At 42.6% G+C, this 15326-nt stretch overlaps 1 protein-coding gene across 6 annotated transcripts in view; it reads right to left on the bottom strand.

Annotated features, from left to right (window-relative positions):
- The window catches only part of AHNAK (AHNAK nucleoprotein), a 93596-nt gene that overhangs the window by 17172 nt on the left and 61098 nt on the right, over positions 1-15326 (bottom strand). For all 6 annotated transcript variants that reach the window (XM_056527545.1, XM_056527544.1, XM_056527543.1 and 3 more), the window contains 3 exons: positions 5325-5402; positions 2536-2686; positions 684-871 (listed from right to left, as the gene is read on the bottom strand). In XM_056527545.1, coding sequence (XP_056383520.1) covers positions 684-871; positions 2536-2686 — 339 coding nt within the window. In that variant the 5' untranslated portion in view covers positions 5325-5402. The remainder of the gene's footprint in view (positions 1-683; positions 872-2535; positions 2687-5324; positions 5403-15326) is intronic.

The following is a 15326-nucleotide window of genomic DNA, read 5'->3' as shown; positions in this document are numbered from 1 at the left end:
TATCTCCAGGCGGAAATTCAGCAGTGAGAACGGGCCCTTAGATGCTAAGTTCAACAGCCCTGATATAATTGTGTTTCAGTGGCACAACTACAAAAATTACAGTATATTTCCAATATCTAAAGGGGCTAAAAGTTAAAACCAGCTGATCGGTGGGGGTCCTATGGCTGGTAACCCCACCAATTATGAGAATGAAGGTCAATTGCCCCCCAAGTGAAAAAAGCAACAGTGCGCATGACCAATTGATACTCCATTAACTTTCTATGGGACTTACACAATGGCCCTCATTTACTAAGATTGGAGTGTAGTTTTCTTTGTAGGGTTTTTTCCATGGCATTAACTATTCTATTTTGTATTTGGTGATTTTTCCTAAGTTTTTCTTTTTTTTTTTTTCTTTTTTTTTTTTTTTTTTTTTAACACATGTATTGAGGTGTCATGTTTTACAGAGCTCAAAGCTGCCACATTATATGTGGAAACCTTAGTAAATTTGTAGGTTTCTTTTGAAAATGTAGTTTTTTTTGGGACATGCCCCTTTTCCCTGATGACCACGCCCTTTTGTAGGGTTTTCAGAGTGAAGTGGAAATTCTGGCACCCGACACATGCGACACAATAAAACCCTACAATATCTAGTCAGAAAGGCCTTAGTAAATTAGGCCCAATATTTCCTCAATAAATGGTTGACTCACCAGAACAATATCAGGACTTTTTAGGCTGAAGACATCATGTGAGTAGGTGACACCGGGCTGAGGGGATCGATCCCCTTTCCTCTGTAGCTTGAGGCCCACGGTGTGCTGCCCTACGTTTGCCAATAACTTTTCAATATCCTCCGATGACATGTTGTCAAAGTAGACAGTTGCACCAACAATCTGGTCACCTACGGAGAGATACAATAAGTCAAATATAAAAAAGGTTTTCCCTTCCGTATAGTCATTTACAAAATTTAAAATTCCTTCCGGTTTGTAGATTTTAAAGGGGTATTCCAGGCCAAAACTTTTTTTTATATATCAACTGGCTCCGGAAAGTTAAACAGATTTGTAAATTACTTCTATTAAAAAATCTTAATCCTTCCAATAGTTATTAGCTTCTGAAGTTGAGTTGTTGTTTTCTGTCCAACTGCTCAATGATGATGTCACGTCCTGGGAGCTGTGCAGTTCCTATGGGGATATTCTCCCATCATGCACAGCTCCCGGGACGTGACATCATCATTGAGCAGTTAGATAGAAAACTTCAGAAGCTAATAACTATTGGAAGGATTAAGATTTTTTAATAGAAGTAATTTACAAATCTGTTTAACTTTCCGGAGCCATTTGAGAGATATATATATATATATATATATATATATATATATATATATATATATATATATATAAAAAAGTTTTTGCCTGGAATTCCCCTTTAATAGCGACTCGTACAGTTTTTACTCAGATCGCATTCACACATTGCAGCAGTTTCCATGCAGATTTAAAAATTTCCTTCAGCCAAAATCACAATTAAAAAGGAATAACTTTAAAAAAAATTTTTTTTAAAGATAATCCATATGGACATTAAATCCGAATACCCTATACTCCTCTTGAGATACAAATCTGATCCAAGTTTCCCTAACATAAAAAACAACAAATCGAAGTCTAGTCGCAGAATTTTTCAAAAAGTTAAAAAAAAAAGGGCTTAAAGGGGTACTCCAGTGGAATTTTTTTTTTTTAAATCAACTATTGGCAGAAAGTTAAACAGATTTTTAAATAACTTCCAGTACTCATCAGCTGCTGTATGCCCCACAGGAAGTTGCATTTCCTTTTGAATTTCTTTTCTGTCTGACAACAGTGCTCTCAGCTAACACCTCTGTCCATGTCAGGAACTGTCCAGAGCTGAAGATGTTTGCAATGGGGATTTGCTCCTGCTCTTGACAGTTCCTGAAACGGACAGAGGTGTCAGCAGAGAGCACTGTGGTCAGACAGAAAAGAAATTCAAAAGTTAAAAAAATAAAAATAAAAAATTCCTCTGTAGTGTACAGCAGCTGATAAGTGTACTTGAAATATTAAGATTTTAAAATAGAAGTAATTTACAAATCTTTTTAACTTTCTGGCACCAGTTGACAAAAAAAAAATAGTTTTCCACCGGAGTACCCCTTCAATAAAACATTCCCCACATTTATTAATAGTGACACAAACTGTGCTTATATTTTCTGCACACTCTTTGTTTACACCTATAAAAAGGTTATGAAACAGTTGCATGATGTTTGAACCAAATGCAAACTGCACCAAATCGCAAACTTCATGCAAGTGTGGGGTCACTTTCCGAGGAAGTGTGAAACGGACAGTCGTCCAGGAAAATATCCCCCCCCCCCCTATACAACACTTTGTCTCTTAACCATTGCACAAAAATTTGTATTACAGTCTGATGGATAAAGAAACTACACACAAGACACTGTGGGTGAGTGCCCTTTTTATCTCTTTGTCTGAATGGATAGAATATATGTAACATAGCAATAGAAATATCCACTATATTGCTGTAAAGCATCATATACGTCAATAAAGCACTCACCTTCATGAACAACTCCGGTCTTGGCAGCTGGTGAGTTCTGCACTAGCTTTTTAACAAAAACTCCTTCTTCATTTTGGTCAAGGGTGAGACCCATAGTCCCACTTCCTTGCCAGTTGGGTAGCAAAAGTTCCCTGGTATCCTCCTCCTCCATCTATAAATAAATATAAAAAAATATTTTAATTTGTCATTATAAGTCATGCAAACAAACACTCAACAACAACAAAAAGCCCTATATAGTTTTACTGCTAACCAACACAGTTTTACAATGCTCATTTTTGCATACGTGGCTTTTACAGGTAAAAAAAAAAAAAAGTGCATTGCAAAGCAGCCCTGATTTGTGGTAGAAGAACAGCATGCTGAACACCGGCCAAAACCTCAGTTGCTATGTGCAGCCTCACCCTTCGTGTCAAGCAGTAATAATAAACAAACAGATCTAGTGGAGACAAGTTTGCTACTTGACACAACCCATTATCTTTTGGAGTTGCGAGTACACCTATTACATTTGTTTCAGCCTATGTCTGCAGCTCCGAACCTGAAATAGAGCTGACAGGTAGATAAAACAAAGGATACCAGTCTCTTAGCTGATGGCTGTTTGCAGAGTTACAAAATCATGTTTTACTTCGAAGCTCAAGAATCGTAGGGGCCGGATTGAGCTGCAGCATGCATGCCTCCTCCCTCCACCACCCCTCTTTGCTCTGCTCAATTGATGTACACCGCTCAGTACTGGAAGCCAAACCCTGTACATCAATCATACATGGCAGTGGGCGAGGGAGGGAGGAGGCAGGCATTCTGCAGCTTAACCCGTCGGCTATGACTCTTGAACATAGAGGCAAAACATTATTTCATAACTTTGCACACAGCTACCTCCGATCAGGTATCTGCCCAGGTCTGCAGTTCTGAGCATGATTTAGAGCCGACAGATTCCCTTTAATTTTGTAAATTAGGCTTTATTTGCATCTGTCTTGTAGCTTCCATTTATAGAAGACCCTACAATAGTAGATCCTTCATATAATGGAAACCTGCGACACCTTTGATTCCTCTTAGTTCCACCAAAATTTCTGAGATTTTGACAAGAAAAACAATTACTTTTCTTATCAAAAAGGAAGAAATGGGTAATGGAGATGCCTAAATAATGTTGACCCAAATAGCGCAAGAGGATAACTATATGATCATAGGGGTCCGACTACAGGGGCTCCCCTGCAATCTCAATAGCGGGGAGCACACAGAGGGTTGTGCATGCATGTCGCCACTCCATTTATTCTCTGCACAGAAACAGTCAGTCAGTCTGTCAGTCTGTCAGTCAGTCAATCTCTGGCAGCTCCCATTAAGAATGAAAGGAGCAGCAGCGCGAATGTGCGACCCTTGCAACATTCTATGGGGGACTATTTTTAAAGGAAAATGCGCACTAGTTTAGGCATGCTTTTTTCTAGAAGTCATAGTAAAGTGAGTAATTCAGGAACATTCATATTGAAATTGCAAAGTTAGAATATGATATATGACCAATAAAAAGCAATACTGTATATTGCTGTACCTTTAAATAAAAGCAATACTTTATTCTACCAGCAGAGGGGGTGCTTTGAGCAGATATAGAGCACTAGGATCATGAACACATTTCATGGCTCGTATACAAACTATTGAAGATCTAAAATGGAGGTTGAGCGTCTGAGTCATACGTACTTACTTTATTAGGAATGAGGAGAAGTTTTATAAAGCTTCCCGAAACTCCGAAACGTAGACAACCATTATATCAGGATCCCTACCATGGGCTTGGTTAACATGCAAAAATTACGCTTACAGTGTGTGTATATACACACACATATTCGGCTCCTGATGGTCACTCCCTTACACATTAGATCAGCGTTTCCCAACCAGGGTGCCTCCAGTTTTTGCAAAACTACAACTCCCCGTTGGCTGTCCGGGCATATTGGGAGTTGTAGTTTTGCAACAGATGGAGGCACCCTGGTTGGGAAACAATGCATTAGAAGCTTGGCCAGTGCTGCCCAAAATGGAGGGCTGAACAAATATTTATCTAATGTCTAAATTTATTATTCTACTCACTCTTCCTTAATAGAAAAAATACTGTATGTAACATATGTTACTGTATGTACTTTCTGTGTTGTCCTGCAGAGGGCACCACACAAGATATGTACAGAAGAAGAGACTTCTGTGTATAGAAGCAGGGAATCCTGTCTTTAACAGGAGTCCCTGCTACTGCATGTACTTTCTGTGGTGCCCTGCAGAGGGCACCACACAAAGTATGTATCGTAGCAGAGACCCCTGTGTACAGGAGCAGGGACAGAGGTTCCTGCTACTATACATACTTTCTGTGGTGCTTTGCAGAGGGCATCACACAAAGTATGTACAGTAGAAGAGACTCCTGTCAAAATCCATGCTTCTGTACACTCATTGGGTGGCAAAGCATGCGTTGTATGCCTCACCACTTAGTTACCACTCACTGGGCTGGGTGCATACAGCATTGCCACTTATCTCTGGATGGCTGCACGCATTTGCTTGCCTGGTCGTCCTTACCACACCTCCGGGCATTTACACAATAACTGGGCTGAGAACTCTGTACATCGACGAGCAAATGTAAACCAAGCGGCGAAGCATACAGTGTACACTGTCAAAGACAGGAGTCCCTGCTCCTGTATTTACTTTTAGTGGCACCCTATGATATAAGCAATAATTTGCCTGAAACCGATTTGCTCCTACATACGACTCTTGCACATCGAGCCTACTACCATAAATAGGAAGGGTTGTAATAGGATCATATGGGGTGGATGAATTACCTTGATATTTCGAGTCGGTTACCTTCTATAAGACCTGGCTGGCTCTGTCTGCACGGTTGTTTGCATTAGGACTTCAGGCTGTAGGACAAAGAGAAAAATCTCATTATAGGCACGGTAGGATATCGCTCCCCATGATAACAATTAGGAATGTAAATAATGCCTGTATATAGATGGACCGACAGACGGGGCAGGGTGTGGACCTTATAAAAACGTGGATATCCATAAAAGCCATGTGACATTAAACAAACCTCCCTGTGTAAATATTATACAAAGAATTGAAGATCGTTCCTCTCCCATGACTCTGGCCACACATCAACAGACCATACGCCCCAAATTAACTAGACACTGGGACACTGTATGAAGCCGGGCCGGGTCTACCCTCCACTACCCTCCTCCCCGCCGGTGCTAATGGATTAAAATGTCTGATGCGCACAAGCCCGTCACCAGTTCAGATCCCGAACTAAAGAGAGCAAACATTTTACTGTCACTAGAAAATACAATGCATCTTTGAAGGCACATTCGAGTATAATAGATTCTCCCTATTTGAGAGCTATAAACCTACTAGGTATAACACAAAGGAGATTGGCTGACAACAAGACTCAAGTCTTAAAGCGGTACTCGCCCCTAAACATCTTATCTCTTATCCAAAGGATAGGCGATAAGATGTCTGATTGCGGAGGTCCCGCTGCTGGGGCCCCCTGCGTTCTCCCTGCTGCACAAGGCATTTGTTTAGAGCGTCGGAGGCTTGTGATGTCACGGCCACGCCCCTCAATGCAAGTCTATGGGAGGGGGCGTGACTGTTGTCACACCCCCTCCCATAGACTTGCATTGAGGGGGCGTGCCCGTGATGTCGCAAGGGGGCGTGATCGTGATGTCACGAGCCTCTGGCCCCACATCACCAGTCAACCAGCACGGAGCGTAGTTTGCACCGGATGTCTGGGGTGCCACAGCCGAGCTCGCGGGGGTCCCCAGCAATGGGACCCCCCGATCGAATATCTTATCCCCTATTCTTTGGATGTCTAGGGGTGGAGTACCCCTTTAAGGCCTCCATACACATTTATAAAAGAGTGAGCCAAACCCACCGATTTTGGTGGCACCAGCCAATAGTCGAATTTATATGGGGCCTTCCAGTTGTTTTTAGACACATTATGCCAGTAGAGAGAAGTACCAAGAATGGTGGATGTCAACTGGCCAATGCTTTGGTTCTCTATGGAGAAACACAAGAACTCATGACTGCCCGGCCAAACCATCTCTTCACGTGTATGGAAGGACCGGCAGAGATAGCTCTTGGCCAAAGAAATGTTCAGATGACAAAATGTGTTCCACTACCCTTACTGATTTTTCGCAAAGCTGGCAAAACTAGCTTTTCCATCTATTCCAAATATATAGAAGGCTTCGGGAACCATGCTCACCATTCCACTATACTAGATTCTGATCAAGCAGAAGAACTAGGAGATCAAAATTCTGTTTGCTGCTATTTTTTTTTGGGTAAAATAGGTTTATTATATACGTTTTGGCCAACATGGTCATGTGACATACAATGTGCGTATAAAACTGATGGACAGTTCCTGCCAGTAAGAGACATGCAGACGTGTAGCTTACGTACGACAGGTCAAAACTTGTGCCGGTTTGTGAATAGCATTCAAAACATTTATCCTAGTACATTATTGCACTCTCCATAAGATCCAATTGTCTGGAATAACTTTTCTTAGATTCCTCTGCCTCTTTTTTTTCCTGCTGGAAATGTATGAATGAGTTGAAAACTTGGCAGCACCATGCCGCATGTCCATAGGGTGTGTGCCTACACTACCCAACCAGTGTTGACCGTGCCCCATCATTAACGGACACCCCCTATTTACAAGGGGAATGATAATTCACAGAGGTCAGTTTATTTATATATTTCCAGGAGGGACAACAAAGGAATGATTCTACCATGGGTTCTAAGGAAAGATGATGCAGAATTGGTATTCATGGCGAATACAATATTAACTTCTAGTGAGAGCTGACAGGTCACCAGTTAAGTAAAAAAAAAAAAACTCATAAAATAAATCAGTATTATAGCTGTTTGTGGTCCATGTCACTCTGATTGGGGCCATCATTTTTATTGTATTTATATGCCTCCCCATTCCTGAAATATAGGCATTTTACTATATTGCTGCAAATCTGCACATTTCCCCTAATAGTCAACTGGGAGGTCAATTTCTCTCAGAAGTCGGGAGGAACTCCAGTGGAAAACTAAATTTTTTTAAATCAACTGGTGCCAGAAAGTTAAACAGATTTGTAAATTACTTCTATCTGAAAATCGTAATCCTTCCAGTACTTATCAGCTGCGGTATGCTGCACAGGAAGTTGTACTGCATTTCTTTCTGGAGTTCTTTTTCTGTCTGACCACAGTGCTCTCTGCTGACACCTCTGTCCGTATAAGGAATTGTCCAGAGCAGGAGAGAGTACTTTGGTCAGTCTGAAAATAATTCCAGAAAAAAAAATACAACTTCCTCTGTAGTATACAACAGCTGATAAGTACTGGAAGGATTAAGATTTTTAAATAGAAGTAATTTACATATATGTTTAACTTTCTGCCACCAGTTGACCAGTTTTCCACGGGGATATAAATCGCACAAGATTAACACCCACTACCCCCAGCCTATGAAAAAAACACACTCTTCTGAAAGTCAATTACTGCCCTCTATTTTGGAAAAAAGTTAATCTGCAGATTTGCATATTCCCTCCCACTTCTAAAAAGAAAGTTACTGCCCAGTTGACTATTAGGAAAATGTCCAGATTTGCAGCAAAGTAATAAAATCCTTATATCTCGGCAACAGTAAGGCCTAGAAACAAAATAAAAACAGCGTATGAATCAGGGCAACCGAGGCTACACAGAAACCCCCTCAATAAATGATAGAAATATTTTTTTTTTTTAAATGCCCACAGGTAGGCTTTGGGATAGGGATTTCAGCTATATGCCGTTCTGACACATTTTTTGTTGACGGGTTATAGATGCTACAATTTTTTTTGTAACTACTTTTAACCATTTATTTTACACAAATAAACACGTTCATTTCAAAGAATAAAGATATCATAACAACAATAATTATAATAATAATAATAATAAATAATATAAAGTGATTTCTGAACAGACTTGACTGAGGAGGGGCTATCAAGCTCAGCGACGTGCAGAGACAGAGCAGGGGGTGGAAGAGGGGGCAAGAGAAAAATCTGTTTGGCAGAAACTCGACAGTAACATTTAAAAAAAAAAATATATGGGGTTATTATAAAAAAAAAAAAAAAAAAAAAAAAGGAGAAGACTGGGTTAAGAAACAAAGCAAGATTGTTGTGTTCTGAGAACAGAAAGGCTTTGAGGTACAGGAATGCAATGAGGCCTTGCAGAGACATGCAGGGGAGGCTGTGTGATCTAGCAGAGCTGGTTTATCCATGTATAATGCCACATATACCTCTCCGATTACAGAGAGCGAGAGGAGGGAATCTGCCCTGAGTACATGTCTACAACATCTGCAGCTGATAAACGCCTCCCCCCACCCCCTTCCCCGCACTCTAATAGAAGGAAAATATTTCTCAGATTAGAAATCCCCTTTATATCCCACATTCTTGGAATTATTAATTGCCAATGGTTTTACGGACCCCTCCCCCATACACCAGATACGTTCCATAGCGTAGTTACCATGACAGTATTTATAGGTTTTTCCTAACCCTAGATTTTTTTTTCCCCCCCCGCAATAAATTCTTACGAGCATGCTTCTCTGTTTCACTGGAGTGTTTTCCATGGTTATGTCGAGAAATTACCATCAATGTCATATAGAAGCGCTGGATCGCTCAATACTGGATTTTTGCCTGGTTCTACCAATCCGCCAAATGCTATATAAACTCCCTACATTGCCAGTTTTCTATTCTTTTATTACCAACTTATTTCCTCTTTTTAATCCACATTTCTTATGGGGCTCCTTTAGCAGAAATGTGGATTAAAACAAATAAAATAGCAAGAGGAAATAAGTTTGTAATAAAAGAAAAGAAAACTGGCAATGTAGAGAGTTTATATAGCATTTGGCCAAACGGTAGAACCAGGCTAAAATCTAGTATCGGGAACGGAGTCCGATCCAGCGCTTCTATAAAGCCGTGCCACTTTATAGACATTTGTAATATATGAAAATGTATGGCTAGTCTCTACTGGGTGGTTTTATGACCCAATCGGAGACAAATGTTCATAAAACTCGGCATTGTTATTAAAGAGCCGTACTTATGACTTTGCAATTTCCACCGTCTGAGTGGTTGAAAACTGCTGAGCCGAAATGGTTGGCACAATTAGGCAACCACAAAGAACCAGCCAAAGAACAAGCTGTATGAAGGCGTATCCTAACAACTCGGATTAAATATATATATTTTATATATCCTATTACGCCAAATGCCCCAAGGCTGGTCTTGACTTCATTTACATGTTGCCATCACTGGTGTCGAAAATCGCAGCTATATACTGACTCCCGTGTTGGCATATGGTTTCAAACAAACAATGATGTGGCATCTACATAGTGATAACATGCATGTCAAATACAACGTGCCAAGCATATATATATATCCCATTCACTATTATGGAAGTCAGAATCAATAAATCCATGTAGATCAGTTATGTAAAAAAAGAAAAATAATATGATGGCACCCTCTAGATCACAAGGGGGAATGCCTACAACTAGAAAACGTAGTCATAATTTCCAGTCACTTTGCCACTACACTCCATGCCAAGGAGGAATCCATGTTTCAGCTATTCAGTTCCTGGCACACAGTTCCCACCTCCATGTGCTCCTCAGTCATGGACACTTGTATATCGGGTTTCAATGGTAGAAGAGAGAAAGGAAACACGCTATATTTAGCAAGACAAGTTCAACTTTACGTTGAGTCTTCACTAGGACCCCATTAGCCATATTTATAGGATGCTTTATTACCTACAGCTGGAGACACGTGGTCCCAACATGGACATCTCTAACCGGCAAAACTCTACAGACCACGATGGACAACACAACGTAGAAAATCGCAAATTAGAACAGTTAGTAGAAAAAGATCTAAGCGTAGACAATGCCGATAGCAGTCGTATTGACCCAAGCAAGTCCACCCTCTGCACACATGGCGGTAAGATGTCTTTTCAACTGGTTATGAGGAGACCAGAAGCTTTATTTATAATGCATATAGGGGAGATGAAAGGGGTTCTTTAAGTGGCGTGGATTGTGTAAGAGCCTGACTCTGAATGTCGTAGCTGGATTCCAGGTAACGTGAGAGGCGGAATGCTCCATGGAATGTTTTGACGCTATTTTCAACTAAGTCACATGTTTTAGGGCACAGGGGGCAGCGGGATTGTATGTCCACGAGACATTCAAGGGACGTCAAGTGTCACATACACACAAATACAAGTCTCCCTTGGTCAGTCAGCATTGAAATTACTAGAAAGGAGCATTAGGGCCCCCTCGAAATAGTCAGAATTTCTACATACGAGGCCTACCAGACTGCAGGACTAGGAGAATAATTCAAACGCGGATCAATCTGAGGGATTAACAATTTGAAGTCATCACAGCCTGTGTATGCAAGTCACCGGAGTGAGCGCACAAACAAGGCCTCTGACTAGGTTATACTCATTTCCGTGGATCATTAAACTGAAACTTCCTCACATCCTGATTACCGACTGTATGTCCACAGCCACCTGGGATAAAGGCCAGGAAGACGACTGTAATGAATATATGTTATTACCATATTAGCTTCTCTGGTCAAAGCATTTGCTTTTTCTATGTGTAGCGTTTTATTTATATTATTATTAGGATGAGTATTATTATTATGAATGGCATGGAGTCCAAACTGATAGGGGGAAGCTGGAGGTGCATTCACATTGTCGAGATCTTAGGCCTATAACCATGACAAGGTGGCATCCCAACCAGGGCGCCATCAGTTGTTGCAAAACTACAACTACCGGCATGCCCGGACAGCCGTTGGCTGTCCGGGCATGCCGGTAGTTGTAGCTTTGCACACAGATTAGAGACCACTGGTCTAGAGGAAAGAAGGTTTCGGCATCATCACAGACAGGGATTCTTTACTGTAAGGCCATGTTTACACAACGCAACTTCAGACCTGAATCCAGCGGAATAATTCTGTAGAGAAATCCAGTGGCAGCACAGTCCCATTGTTTTCAATGGGATTCTGCTGCACCAAGCACAAGGTAGAATTTCTGTGGCAGAAAAACATCTGCCGTGAAAATCCCAATTCCGGCCTCTGACAAAAGAACGTTCAAAGGAATCCATTCAGAAATGCATTGCCGTCTGTAGAGGTGGCACAATTCTGATCAGTCCAGTACATGCTGATGCCCGCTATTCCGCCATGTGAAAAAAGCCCAAGAGGGGCGACACTTGATGTTGTGACAGGACGTTGAAACAGGGAATTATTCTGACTGCCATTTTTGGAATTAGGAAGTATTTTTTTTTACCCTAGTATGGGGCAATGGGTATCTTCAAGGGGCACCCCGCTGCCCCAGCGTTTGGAACATTTTGTTCCGAACGCTTGGAGCGGGCGGCGCGACTTCACAGCCACGTCCCTCGTGACATGATTCCACGCCCCCCTCAATGCAGGTCTTGGTTGGGGCATGACGGCCACCACGCCCCCTCCCATAGGCCTGCATTGAGGGGGCATAGTGTGATATCACAAGTGGTGTCACATCACGACCCTGGCCGCCCGCACCCAGCATTCTAAATGAATGCCGGGTGCTGCACAGAGATCATGTGGTCCCAGCAGCGGGACCCCCGCGATCAGACATTTTATCCCCTATCCTTTGGATAGGGGATAAGTTGTCTAAGGGCAGAGTACCCCTTTAAGGTTTTTTTTTTTTTTTTTTGCCTTGCCCTCGATCCCAATAGGGGTATAGACTGAACTTTACAGACTCACTGAAGCTAATGAGGGACCATGTAATGGAAAAATCACACTAAGCCCTGCGCTCTAACTAAGAGACAAAAACTACTATAGGTGGCCATATACTTTTTATAACTGTGGGCAAAAAGTTTTTCTTTTCCCCCCCCCCGACATCTATCACTCCCCATCCCTCCGAACGTTCATGGGTTTTCTGTGGAGAGAAGGGAAGAGCCACTGCCAAACTCCTTATCCCTGTCAAAAGAAAAGAGTTGACCAGCTGGAATCCCACATGTCCAAACTTTCTCTTCCTCAACGTCATCTGTCGGGGGCAGAGCCGAGAGGCCCTCCCCCTTGCGCAATAGTCGGTCAGTTGAACCTGCTAAATTCGGGCCTCATTATTATGATGGGTTTTGGTACCCAGAACACAAGGGCTTGGTGTTTATTTTTCCTTACACACCCTTTCCATGGCCTTTTTTTTTTACCAATTTGCCATCTCTTGTTTGCTATAAAAAGAGTCCATTACAGGTTCTAGCTAGCCAATAATACAATAAATGAGGCCCCTTTTCTTCAATGGTCTCCTAGCAATTTCATGGTCTGCCTCTACAGTAGGCATTTAAGTCCCCAATGTGATATAGGGGACATCCTTTAGCAATGATGCCCCTGATCTATCCACTGATAAAAAATAATATCGTTTTTCAGTGTGCCTGGTAAAGTAGGATTTGTTCCAAAAGGTCCCCATACACTTTGGTCAAACTTTGGTGGAACCAGTGGTGAGCTGGGGTGTTGCAATGGTGATGCAGGGTCTGGTGGCATTAACCCTTGATTTGTCGTGACGCCAGGGGGAGGTTTTCTTAGTATTGAAGGTTCTGCCGCCAACCGGCCCACAAACGGCAGGGATAATAAACGGAATGTCCACAGCAGAATTTATGCGATAACTGGAAACTTTTATGCAACAGTCTTTACAAGTATACAGTGTCTCTTGAGGTAACCGGGATGCAGGTTCCTCACAGGCTTTGCTGGGACTGGTAGTAATGAGCTTTATGCAGTCACTGTGCTACTAATTATAAGATTTCAGTGAAATAGTAGTCATACAGGATTTGTAGGTTGAGCTTTATAACTCACGGTTTTAGTGGCTGCTGATCCTTTAGGCTTTGGCCTAGATTAATTGAGATTGAAGATATGCTGATTGTGCTTCTTTAGTGTCCAGGTCTCAAGAGAGTGCAGGAACAAGAGGGAGAATTTCCAGACTATAGCCCTTTATATAATAGGGGGCTGGACTAAGCTCATTGGCCAGCAAACCTGTAGGTCCTGAACCCAGTGAACTCTGGGTACATCACATGACCCAGGAAGGTCCTTAAATATATGTACATTCACAACAGTAGATCACATGACCTGGGAAGGTCCTATACATTAAATTAGACATGTTAGAGGAAGTGTGCTCAGAAGCACGAAACAACTTGTTCCGGGTCCCCGTCCTCCACCCAGCTCCCCCGCCTGTTACCACCGTCTACATGACCGGATCGAAATAAAGACCTGGATGGTGAGTGCGGCTTCTGTCTTTTCTTTGCTTCCACATTGTGCTTTCTGCTTGGCTACGCACCTCCGCTACAGGCTACATGTGAGTCTTGTCCTGTGTGTTGCTACACGTGTCATCGGCTGCCTAGTTCCGTATGTGCCGGCGCTTCATCCCCCTTCTGCTTACCTGCAAGTCCTGCAGGAGAGCCCTGTGGACATGGAGGAGCTCTAGCTGAAGGGACTTAACACAAGGGAGAGGACGAGGTCCTGTACCGGGACACCACAGAAACATAAGCCACCACCAGAGTTGTCTGGTAGCAGCATTTCCCTCCTTTCTCCATTGAAAAGCAAACTACTCGGCCTATGCCAGTTCTCCAGGATCAGTTGACTGGTGGGAGTCTGATGGTGCTCCAAGTGTTACTCAATCTTATTGAAATCTGCACTTTGGAAAACGGAAAAGTAATTTCTCCAGGTACCTTGAAGTGTGTGTAATTTGTCAGTTTTCAGAACTCCACTTATAGCCGGATGAAAGAAACTCTGTGCAGTAGAAATAGGCCACACTTCTGTTAGAAGTAAAGCTCCATCAAGTCATGAAAATATCTCGTTTTAGTAGTGATCTTATACTGGAAAAGACTCACCCAGGAAACAGAAGTCAACCATCTTAAATCTCGTAACTAGAAAGGGCAAAGAAATGTAAGGGGGCGCCATAGCATAGCTGACCACCACCACGTACACCGAGCAAAAGGCAGAAGGCAAATTCTCCTCGGCCATCATTACTCCAGATAGGAGACGGCCTCTGGCACATCTACAAGTACATACACTACACTCCTCTTTTTGTCCCAGTAGAAGCCACCCTCGGCCTCTCCTTGGTGTGAATCACAGTGTTACATTTCTCTTGCAGCTGCTGTTTAACTACCAGGGAGTGTGTACACATGTGTGCGTCTGACACCATACCCGCCTGGATAAATGACTTTCCTAAACCCACAGCAGTCATATAACAGCCCACTTGAGATGACCCACAAAAGGTCACAAGCACCAGTGGGATGGGTTCCTCACTGCATATTTAGCAGCTCTGTTTGCACGTGAGGGTAATTATTACCCAACCTCCTTATCTGAAGAGCTGACACTCTTATCCTATTACTCCACCGGGCACAGATAAGACGGGCACAGATAAGACGATCCTCCTATACAATGGTTGCAGAGGAGACCTGGGGAGGGACCTACCCCCTCTGTTTGACCAGGTAAACCACATTCCTACACTTGTGCTAGTGGAGGACCGGCTCTAGGGCAGAAAAGGATAGCAAAGGTTCTGACCCCACCCTATCCACCATGGCATACTAAGGGCAAGCTGGGGCACGTAGCTCCCTCAAACAAAGAGCTTCACTCAGATTGCAAGCTAAATAAACAGGACTATACAGAAGCCCAAAATGATAGCAGTAATTAATGCTGAATATTACATAACAAACTGCAGTGCCATCATAATAATAGTGTCTGGGGAGAGATGGTGCCCACTCCAGTTTCTGAGAGAAGAAATGCCTTGTGGGTTCAGCAAACCAGAAATGGGGATGACGGAGCCGCTGTGTGCTACTAGTA

The sequence above is a fragment of the Hyla sarda genome, chromosome 6 (assembly GCF_029499605.1).
Source record: "Hyla sarda isolate aHylSar1 chromosome 6, aHylSar1.hap1, whole genome shotgun sequence".
NCBI classification, from domain to species: Eukaryota; Metazoa; Chordata; class Amphibia; order Anura; family Hylidae; genus Hyla; species Hyla sarda.
The sequence above is the reverse complement of the archived record's forward strand: the minus strand, read 5'-3'. Positions and strand labels throughout refer to the sequence as shown.